General features: G+C 47.6%; 1 protein-coding gene across 1 annotated transcript in view; it reads right to left on the bottom strand.

Annotated features, from left to right (window-relative positions):
• PITPNM3 (PITPNM family member 3) overlaps positions 1–11795 on the bottom strand; it is a 73312-nt gene that overhangs the window by 40273 nt on the left and 21244 nt on the right. The window contains exons 2-3 of the mRNA XM_033171909.1: positions 11044–11136; positions 1625–1732 (exon numbers count right to left, since the gene is read on the bottom strand). Of these exons, the coding sequence (XP_033027800.1) occupies positions 1625–1732; positions 11044–11136 (201 nt within the window). The remainder of the gene's footprint in view (positions 1–1624; positions 1733–11043; positions 11137–11795) is intronic.

Raw genomic sequence — 11795 nt, 5'->3', positions numbered from 1 at the left:
TGCAGAGAAACCGTCTTTTCTCAGCAAAGGAAAAAGGAAAAACCTATGAATCATCCGGTCTTGATTGAGATAAATTAGCAGGGAAGCACTTGATCCTGGCCATCATCAAGGGCAGTGTGAAACAGATCACACTCCCCCCCCCCTCCAACACACACATACCCACTAATTATCTGTTCAGCAGCCTTGAAGATGCTGCCTGGCCTGTGCGGAACCCATGACAGTCAGCTAACATGCCAGCAGGCGGGGAAGAAGAACCCCAAGCAGTGACAAGAGAGCAGCAAATGCTACTACCCTCTCCAGCATATTGCAACAGAGCCCAATAACTGATTGGAGGTCTTTAGTGTGCACAGAATATGTGTTAGGATACTAATCTGTTGATTCACACACACAAGGGCTTGTAGAGCAAGAAAACAGCAAAGCAGCTTATTATTGGGAGTGCATCACTTGGAAAAGGTATACCTAATTCTAAGCTAATTGACGAAGGTCGCCAAGGGTCTGGAAACCAAGCCTGATGAGGAATGGTGGAAGGAGTTTATGGGTGTTTAACCTGAAGAAGAGCAGGCTGAGAGGTGACATAATAAAGCCATCTTCAAACATCTGAAGGGCTTCCACAAGGAAGATGGAGCAACCTTGTTTTCTGGAGGAGGCAAACCAACAGATTCAAATGACAAGAAAGGAGATTCTGACTCAACATTAGGAAGGGCTGGCAGGTGTGGTGCAGGTAAGGGGAAGGGGCAAGATTGTAGCTGGAAGCCTTTGAGAGGGGAGCAGTGATCTGCAATCATAGGCAGGTTGCAGAGGCTGGTCTTGAGCCTGAGCTGCGAGGAGCAGGGAGCCGCTGCAGAAGAGCATCACGCGACTTTGGTCGCCGGGCAACAGAGCTGCATCAGCATCAAACTGGGCTCCCAATTGCTATAGAGAATGAGAGCAGCATTTGCCAACTGGGGGCCCTCCAGGTGTTAAGAGCATGAGAATAGCCTTCCTGGGCTCTGCTGGATCAGGCCCATCTAGTCCAGCATCGTGTCCTCACAGCAGCCACCCAGAAGCCTGTGTGAAACCCACAAGCAGCAACTGGTACCCAACTGGTACCCAGAAGCATTACTGCCTCCTGCTGTGTAGGCAGAGCATAGCCACCATGGCTGGTAGCCATCAATAGTCCCTACCTCCATAATCTCCATGACCAGATCATCTCTAGTAGTCACTGATAGCCTTATTGTCCTCAATGAACCTGTCCTAAATGATGGCTCTTTTAAAGCCATCCAATTTGGTGGCCATCACTGCCTCCTGTGGCAGGGAGTTCCATAGTTTAACTCTGTGCTGCAGGAAGAACTTCTTCCATTTTATCTGCCCTGAAACTCACAACTTTCTGCTTCATTGCACAGCCATGAGTTCTAGTGTTAAAAGAGATGGAGAACTTTTCTCTGTCTACTTCTTCCACGCCATGCAGAATTTTATAAACTTCTATCACGTCGCCACTTACTTCCCCTTTCTCCAAACTGAAAAGATGTTGCAACCTTTCTTCTTAGGGGAGTCACTCCACCCCCTTGATCATCCCATTTTCTGAAACTTCTCCAACACTGAAGGGGGGGGCAGAGAGGAGGCGTTGCACGTGACTCAACGTTACCTTGGTTCTCCTCCAGCTTCCCAATGGTCTCAATCTGCTCCACCAGGTCGTTGGAGTTCCACTGGCTCATCCCCAGGAGGATTGCACTCTTCCCTTCCGCCACCTCCTCTGCGGTGAGAGAAAACAGCATCACATTTCAGCACAATGGCATGGATACCAGAGCCAGGGCGGCTTCACTGAGACTAAAGCAGGCCGTGGTTGGAATGCATGGCCTGGCCACAGGATCAGAAAGTGGAGGGTGTCCCCCAGGATCCTTTGCAAGAGTACGGCAAGAGCATCACTGCATCTCCTGCATGTGGAAAATACTATTAGTATATAAAGCCCCTAACAATTTGGGACTACCGGTACTTTACTCAAGAGATCACCTTATCCCTTATATATGCTGACTCAACCGCTTCAGTAGGTGGAACTGGCACTGCTATGGGTACCACATAATACCCGTTCAGCATTTGTAAGAAATCCATCCATCTTTCAGTGAGGCAGCACCTACACTTTGGAACTCCATGCCTATTGACGTCAAGAAGGTGCCTTCGTTGTTTTTGGGGTGGGTTTTTTTTTTTTTTGGTGCCTGCTGAAAACATGCTTTTTAAGACACACACATATCCAGTTATTTAGAAAGCCAGTGTGAGTCTCATATCTCTTTTCAGTCTCTTGTTATTTTAACCTTTTCAGTGTTCTGGATTATTGCTGTTTATTTTTCTCACTGATAACTTTATGGTTTTGCCTGTCTTTCGCAAACGAATCTGAAGTTCTTTTTGCAAGCTAGCGGTGCGTAAATTTTATGAAATAAATAAATAAACAGGAGGCCCAGACACCCACTGTATCTCCTTCACAACCCCCCCCCCCCTTAGGATGTTAGCCCTGCAGCGCTAGAGAGAGAATACCACATGGCAAGGTTGGCACAGAGCTGGGTGCCACTCACAAGGCATTCACACGGGCAGTATTATTATTATTATTATTATTATTATTATTACCCCACTGTTTTCCCAGACCAGGGCTCAATGCACCTTACCCCTAATTAAAACAACACAGGTAATAAAATACAAAATCTTTCTCTGAGGATATTTGTTACAGGTTGTGTTATCATTTGTATGTTTCACTGTTCTGGGTTAATTGTAGTGGGTATTCTTGGCTGAACTTCAGTGCAATTTGTAAGAGACGGCGATGTTAATGGAGGATTAAGTAAGGTATACGCATTCCCCTGAATTAAAAATAAATAGATCTCCATCCCCCTTTATTGAAGTCCAAGGCTGCTACCATCAACTGTGTGCAAACTGCAGTTAAGACTGATACACTGAGAGGAGGCAAGTTTACAACACACTGGTGGTTGGGGGGAGTTGCGCAAGTTTAGCCTGGAGAAGAGAAAACTGAGAGGTGATGTCAGAGCCATCTTCAAATACCTCAAGCGCTGCCGCATGGAAGATGGAGCTAGCTTGCTTTGTGCTGCTCCAGAGGGCAGGGCCCAAATTGATGGATTCAAATGACAAGAAGATGATTGTGACCAAATATTAGAAAGAACTTTCTGGGGGTAAAAGCCATTCGACAGCAGACTCCCAATGAATGTGTGGAGTCTCCTTCATTGGAGGTTTCTAAGGTGAGGTTATACAGCCAACTGTCAGGGATTCTTTAGCTACAATTCCTGCATTGCAGGGGGCCGAACTAGATGACCCCTGTGGCAGACCCTCCAAGTGTCCCTATTTTCCAGGGACAGCCTGAATTTACAGAAACCTTCTCGGTTTTTGATTTTATCCCAGAAGGTCCTGCTTTTCCTTAGGACGTCCCTAAGTAGAAATATTAGCGGGTATGGTAGGATGTCCCTATTTTCATGGGAGATATGTTGGAGGGTATGGAGTTATGTGACCCCCAGACCCAAGGAGATAACTATACAAGCTTTAGAAGACATCTAAAGGCAGCCCTATATAGTTTTATTGTGTTTTTATATGTGTTGGAAGCTACCCAGTGTATCGTCGTCATCGTCATCATTGTGGGACTGTTCAGGGTGGCAGGAGAGGCTATATTGTTTATTAATATCCTTCCTAACTTGCGCTAGCAAGTTCCTTTATGTAGCAGAGTTACATTCCCCCTTTTATACGCACAGCAGATATCTGGTTGCAGGCTCGTGTGAGCCTCACTATTATACAATTCAATCTGTCTCAGATTGAATTGTACATTCCTGGTAAGTTCCCTTGAATCCCTCTTAAAAGAATAAACACGTGACAATCTTATTCAAAGTGAATAAAAGAAGTTTACTCACATCAGTTCACAGTTAGATACCTGAAGGCAGACTTAGCTACAAATATGTACATGTGGATCTACCCCATATGGGGGAATAATCCCGGTGTTTCTGCTAGCTGAGAGCTAGCAGAGCAGTCCTGGCTAGAAGCTGGTCAAACGAAGAAGGAAGTAAAAAAGAGGCAGGTGTGCTGCGTGACTCGTCCTTTTGTTACCTGGACAGGTTAGGTCACACCCACCTTCTATCACATGCAAAAGGAAGGATGCTCCAGCCAGGAGGAACAGAAAGTTTTGACTGGCTGGACCAAACATTCCCTCGCATGTCTTCTCTAGCATTACAAGGAATGTTGTACTTGACTGCCTCTCATGGATCACATCCCAACAATTATGAAATAGGATGTCCCTGTCCCTGCTCCTGCCAACCTAGCAGTTCAACAGCACGTCAAAGTGCAAGGAGATAAATAGGTACCGCTCCGGCGGGAAGGTAAACGGCGTTTCCGTGCACTGCTCTGGTTTGCCAGAAGCGGCTTAGTCATGCTGGACACATGACCTGGAAGCTGTCTGCGGACAAATGGCGGCTCCCTTGGCCTATAGAGAGAGATGAGCTCACAACCCCAGAGTCGTCCGCGACTGAACCTAATGGTCAGGGGTACCTTTACCTTTATTTTCATCAGAGATGAAGTGAAGAACACGCTTAGGAATTGATGATGCAGGTGAGCTGTGAGTAAGCAAGCTGACTGCTAGCTCGGCAGAGGCTCTTTTTATTAGCAAGAATATGCACACGTTTAGGAACAGTCTGACCTTTAGCACTTTTACATCATGAGCTGACACATATGTTTCCTCTGACATTTGCGAGACCTGCTGTGACGGATTGGCCCTAGGGTGGAGGAGTTATTACATCCCGGCTCAGAAGGAGTTAATCCACCTCCATCTTGACGGACAGTTCATCCTTTGGGGGCGGGGCGGTCCCCCGGTTTAAAAGGAGGGACCGCCCGTTTTGGCAGTTGAGAAGAGGGAGGGTGTGTGTGGAGACAGGGAAGAAGAGGGGTATGGGGCCAGGATAGTGGTGGTTAGGCTAGGCTAGGATGAAGATCAGTCGGTTATACTGAAAGAGTTTATACTTTAGAATGTAACTAAGCTGATGAACTATTGAAGTACTTGAAACATGATGTTCTGAAATAAATAAAGACTTGTTTTTGTTGAGCCAAGAGAAAAGAGGCATTTATTTGGTCCAGCGATATATGGATGCTCATGAGGAGGTGAACTCAGGCAAAAGACAAAACTGACCTGCAGGGTGATAGTTTGTGTCTTGGAGTTTCACTCAGATGGGGCAAAAGGGCAGAAACCTTGGTAAGGCTACACAGTTGCTAAAAGGGTTTAGCTAACTGACGCAGTGGGGGAATCTAATGGGAGAGAGACCCGGAACTGACAGCTGAGAGGTATTCTTAACCCAGGAGCCCAGAGCAATATATATATATATGTATGTATGTGTGTGTGTGTGTGTGTGTGTGTGTGTATATATATATATATATATATATATATATATATATATATATATATATATATATATATATATATATATATATATCAGGCCACGGAAGCTGGACAAGAGAACCCCGTTACTAAGTTATCCCTAGTTATAATAAAAGGGGATTATTCACACAGACGGACCTCAAGGCATCGAGGTGGGGTGAATAGAAAAAGTGACCCGGAACACCTCAGAAATAATACACTTAGTAACAGAGGGGTAGTTGGCAGGGAGGTTCGTCGCACCCGCTCCACCACATCATGTTCCTACCAAGTGGAAAGTGAGCCATGCCTCTGCAAAGGGTGGCAAAGGTCACAGACAGGGCATGGCAGACCACTGAGAGAGCAAGAGGTTAGACAATGGACATGGCGTTCAGACAGAGCAAAAGGTTAGACGAGGACATGGCACTTAGACAGCTGTATGCTGCCCCCCCCCCAGCAGCTCAGTCTTCTCCACAGATGCTATTTACATAACGAAACACAAGAAAAATCCCCCATTAATTGTCTTTGTCATCCTGGGCCTGGCTTGGCTCCAAGAGGCAACAATGTGGAAAGGCAGCCTCACCCCTGGCAAATCTCTGACTCCTCCATTGGGTGGTTTTTCTACCAAGCCCAAAGCATTTCCTTCCTGCTGCAATTATCACCATCTCAGCCACTGGATTCATGAATATGGATGACGGATCCCCCTCCCTTCCCAACACTTCCAATCAGGTGTTTTGAAGCCAGAAAATGCCACCTTGGGAGTGGAACCCCTCTAGGCCCTTTGTGTTCGCTCAAGAGTCAGCAGCAAGGAAGGCAGAAAGAAAGAAAGAAAGAAAGAAAGAAAGAAAGAAAGAAAGAAAGAAAGAAAGAAAGAAAGGGGATGAGGACTCTGGAACCCATTTTCCTTCCACTCTCATGGAGCTGCAAATTCAGAAGAAGAAGAAAAACAGAAGGCAGGTGGGCTCCAGCATCCAAGGACAACAACTAGACCTGTTGCAAGGAGCTCTGAGGCCTCCTTGAGGAAAAAAAATGCAATGATTGTTTCATTTGCTCAAATATCATTCTGCTTGCAGGTTTCCCTTGGGGGCGTCTGGTTGGCTACTATTGAGGACAGGAGGCTGGGTGAGTTGGAACCCCCTGCTATGTTGTTGTTGTTCAGTCGTTCAGTCGTTTCCGACTCTTCGTGACCCCATGGACCAGAGCACGCCAGGCACGCCTATCCTTCACTGCCTCCTGCAGTTTGGCCAAACTCATGTTAGTAGCTTCGAGAACACTGTCTGTCCAACCATCTCGTCCTCTGTTGTCCCCTTCTCCTTGTGCCCTCCATCTTTCCCAACATCAGGGTCTTTTCCAGGGAGTCTTCTCTTCTCATGAGGTGGCCAAAGTACTGGAGCCTCAACTTCAGGATCTGTCCTTCTAGTGAGCATTCAGGGCTGATTTCTTTGAGAATGGATAGGTTTGATCTTCTTGCAGTCCATGGGACTCTCAAGAGTCTCCTCCAGCACCATAATTCAAAAGCATCAATTCTTCAGGCGATCAGCCTTCTTGATGGTCCAGCTCTCACTTCCGTACATTACTACTGGGAAGACCCCCTGCTATAAGGCTCTTCAAAGAGTCCCTTCATTCAACGGAGGCACCACTGGGGAATCATACAACCAGGAGCAATCCTGCCTCTGACTGTGGAGACAGAGCATGACCACCATGGCTAGTGGTTGGTGACAGTCTTATCCTCTGATCTCTTGGGTGGGGTGGGGGGAGAACAGGAAGAAGCTGAAAGAATGGCATTTTCTTCACAGAGGCACCAGCTTCTCCAGAGGATGGGGGGGCGGCACATCACACGGCTTCCTGACGTCACACATGCAACATTGCACGATGTGCTGACAACATGTGACATCCTCTGAATATTGAGGCAGCCCAGACCCCTCAAAAAAATATATTCTGGGGGCCAAATCTGCATCGGCCCTTAGGAGCCAGCACCCCTGCATCATGCAGATGCCCCATAAAAACTGAGTAAACACAGCATGGGTGTTTCACAGCCAATACCCAGCTTGGAAGCAGCCTGTAACCATAAGAAAGAACGTAAGTTGAACCACCGGCTGGAACAGGCTAATGGCCCATCTCCATCAGCTTCCTGTTCTCACAGCAGCCAGCCAGATGCCTCTTTTGGGAAACCCGACAAACAAGACCTGAGCACTAGAGCCCTCTCCCCTCCTGTGGTTTCCTGCAACTGGCATTCAGAGGCATGTGGCTGTAGAGCATAGCAGCCATCAATACGACCAGAAATTCTTTCAGTTTGGCATTTGGGGCTGATTACACCAGAGATGGGATGCAGGTGGCGCTGTGGGTTAAACCACAGAGCATAGTCCCGACAGTGGAAGAATGGCAGATGAAGTTAATGGAGTACATGGAACTCGCCGAACTGACCGCGAGAATCCGAGACCAGAGGGAGGAGAAGGTGTCGCAGGATTGGAAGAAATTTAAAGAATATTTAGTTAATTGTGTTAAATTGAATATTTGAGCAGAATTAGCTTGTAGAATAGGCTTTAGCTAGTTAATGTTAGATAAAATTGTTTTTAAGAGGTCTTATTGTTGAAGATTTATTGATTCAAGAATATCTTGGGATATATGGTTTAAGCGATGAAATAGAGCTGGTTATTTAAATCCAGAAGATTATTAAGAGATATGGTTAATGTTTAAGAAAAAGGATACAAAGTTACCCAATATATATATGAATCTTGAATGCAGTGGAGGGAACGGGGGAAGTCCCATACTGTGAAGATAGAAACTAGAATGGTATAAAGATAAGTGTATATTCAGGTTTGTATCTGTATGTTTTTATATTTTGTGATTATTGTTGGTGGTGGTGATTGTTTAATGTTTAATGTTCAGTGTTTATTGTTTTTTATTGTGTATGTATTGTACTTTTTCTTTGTTCTTTATACGAAAAATAATAAAATATTATAAAAAAATAAAAAAATAAACCACAGAGCATAGGGCTTGCTGATCAGAAGGTCGGCGGTTCGAATCCCCGCAACGGGGTGAGCTCCCGTTGCTCGGTCCCTGCTCCTGCCCACCTAGCAGTTCGAAAGCACGTCAAAGTGCAAGTAGATAAATAGGTACCACTCCAGCAGGAAGGTAAACGGTGTTTCCGTGCACTGCTCTGGTTCACCAGAAGCGGCTTTGTCATGCTGGCCACATGACCCAGAAGCTGTATGCCGGCTCCCTCGGCTAGTAAAGTGAGATGAGCACCGCAACCCCAGAGTCGGACACGAATGGACCTAATGGCCAGGGGTCCCTTTACCTTCACCTTACACCAGAGATGTAATCCGTGTGTGTGTGTCTGGGGGCTGCACACACAACTGTCTTCCCCCACTGGCATTTATTCCAGATTAGGACATTAGTCCTCCCTTATCAAATAATAAAATTGACTGGAAACCTGCATCACACCCAGTCCTTATTAATGCAATTATTACTGTCTTTCGCTGACGAACTGTAATAATAATATTTGATGGGAAAGAGTCTTTTGAAACATCAAAATATTGACAGCATTTCTGTCACTGTGTACTTCTAGTTTCCATGGAAAGCCTGGGTGGGCCTCTGTTCAGGCATCTGCCTAGGGAAAGATGCCATCGGTGCTTTTAAATTATAGATGTTGTTGAGCAATTCCAGAAATAGCAGCGGGACGAAAGAGCTGCCGTGAGAAGGAAGGACTTTAAGGTTCCAAAAGGGCTTTTTGGAGGGGGGTCATTTTTCCTTCCCAAGAGGTGGGGGGAGAGAAGGGGAAGAGCACCGGGGAGGCTCCTCATTCTGGAGTCTTCTTTGCACTATGGACATGTCAGATAGCCAAGGAAGGAGAGCTCCCACCCCACCCCCAACAACACAGACACTCACAAGGCCTCAAGGCTTCTCACATCAGTACATGCAAAAAAAAAAAAAAAAAAAAAACATCTAGGGGTCTTAGTCTACCACAAGCTTAACATGAGTCAACAGTGCGATGGAGCACTAAAAGAAGAGCTAATGCTATTCTAGGCTGCAACAACAGAAATCCAGTGTCTAGACAGGGCCATCTTAGCCATAAAGGCTAGAAGCGCAGTGCACCAGGGCGCCACGTTCTGGAGGGCACCAGGGAAGAGGTCCGGGGCCACGTCAGCGGCTCAGTAGGGGTGGCAGCCTGCCCCCCGCCAGGGGAAAGTCAGGAGGAGGCGATCGGCGGCGGCGAGCTGGGCGCGCAGCAATCAGCCCTGCCTCCCTCCTTCCCTCCCTGGCTGGTGTGTGCGCCCCGCCCGGGAGGCGGGCGTGATCCCCGGCGGCCGCCCCTCCTCTTGGCGCCGCAATTGGCCGCCGGAGCGCTTCTCCAGCCTGCCACTGTGCAGTACTGGAGGAGGGCATGGGAAGGCAGGAGGAGGTGATCAGCGGCGGCGATTTAGGGGTACTCTCATTTTGGCTGCTCCCCCTCGCCCCGTTCCTCCCCCCCAACCCCCAGACGAGGGACTTGAAGCAGCAGCGGCAGGGCTGCTCTCGCCCGCCTCTTCTCGGGCTGCGGGTGCAGGGAGGCTGTTGGCAAGCCTCCCGTCGGCGCTGCAGCCAGGCTCCCTGGATGGCAGCGCTGCCGCTTCAGCCAAGCAGGCAGAGGCAGAGCACAGCTGGCAGCGTCCCCACCCACCCCTCCGCACCCCCTGGCTGTCCGCCGCGCCTGGCCCTGCCCGGCGGAGCGCGAGTTCGGCGTCCCCGCGCGCCGTGCCACGCCCTCCGGCTGCCTGCTGTGCCTGGCCCTGCCCGGTGGTGTGCAAGGGGCACCGGAGAGATCTTCACGCCAGGGCGCCAGATTTACTTAAGACGGCCCTGTGTCTAGATCAAGGGAAATCTTAGTACCACTGCATTCTGCCTTGGTCAGACCACAGCCTGGAGTCCTGTGGCCAGTTCTGGGCACCACAGTTTTAAAAGGACATTGACAAGCTGGAAGATGCGCAGAGGAGGGAGACCAGCAGGATCAAGGACCTGGAAACCAAGCCTTATGAGGAACGGTTGAGGGAGCTGGGGATGTTTAGCCTGGAGAAGACCGAGAGGTGACATGAGAACCATCTTCAAATACCTGAAGGGCTGTCGCATGGGAAGAAGGAGCCAGCTTGTTTTCTGCTGCTCCAAAGGGGAGGGCCTGAACTGATGGAGTCGAATGATAAGAAAGGAGATTCTGACTACACATTAGGAAGAACTGTTCAGCAGTGGAACAAACTCCCTCGGAGGACAATAGACTCTCATTCACTGGAGGTTTTTAACAGAGTTTGGATGGCCACCTGTCAGGGATTCTAGCTGCAATTTCTCCATGGCAGGGGGTTGGACCCTCATGGTCCCTTCCAGCTCTACAATTCCACGGTTCTATGTAATACAGTCACACAGGACTCGCTTTCCACAGCACAATGTGAAAATTGACTTTCCTAATGGTCTTAAGTACTGCACTGATCAGATATACCACACTGTTTTGCTTTGGGTTTTTTTTAAATTTCTACTTTTATTATTTTCATTTATAATAATGTTGACACGGATGGACCAGTGGTCTGACTCAGCCTAAGGCAGCAGAGGATGTCAAAGAGGAACCCGGCAGTGGAAGCACCAAAGGCCTCTAGGAAACGGAGCAAGGGGACTTTGGATGCCTGGCAGTAAGCACAATGAACACCAACCTCGTGCATCAAAGAACTCATCATCGGAGCTCTCCACGGAGTCAGTTAGGATCCCGTGCATGGGCCACTGGGTGCTGAACCGACGTAAATCAGCTGCAGAAGGAGACAGACAAACAAACAAACAGAGAAAAGTCAGAGGAGTGAACAGATCTTTGGCTGCAACGCTGGAGTCAAAACCAAACATTTTGATCCGCTGTGAAAAGTGCTCCCAATTAATCAGCCTGGTGAAATTAAACTTATTTTCATACAAGGACTTACAGAAACAGCCAACATCAAGCACCATATGAAAGGCAGGGTCCTGGTCACCCACCCCACATAAGAACAGCTGTTTAAGAATTGGTACCCAAGTTTTGTTTTGTTTTCCTCTGCCCTTCCTGTGCCTTTTTACCTTGCAAGTTGTATTTTCTTACTGGCATATAGCCAGCCTGTGGAGAATGGGATTGCTTTGTTTTAAGTGACTGTATGTAAGCTACTCTGGGAGTCTTGTTGGCTGAGCACAGGGGTGTAAATGCTCAAATAATAATCATGAACATGAGAGAACAACAATGCACCCCTTATCCAAAACAACCCTTCATCCTCAAGGACACTTTTTCACTTCTGGACCAAGTGGATTCCCCTCCAACCATTTTTCAAACTGTTTATACAGATTTACTGGTACCTATCAATCAACTGAGTAAAACTGCTACCATTTCATCACTTATTGAGATCTGAGAGTACCCACCATGTCCAGAGAACATCACTGGAAGATTTAG

The sequence above is a fragment of the Lacerta agilis genome, chromosome 15 (genome assembly GCF_009819535.1).
Source record: "Lacerta agilis isolate rLacAgi1 chromosome 15, rLacAgi1.pri, whole genome shotgun sequence".
In the NCBI taxonomy this organism is placed as follows: domain Eukaryota; kingdom Metazoa; phylum Chordata; class Lepidosauria; order Squamata; family Lacertidae; genus Lacerta; species Lacerta agilis.
Note: the sequence above shows the minus strand (reverse complement) of the source record. Positions and strands in the feature narration are given on the sequence as shown.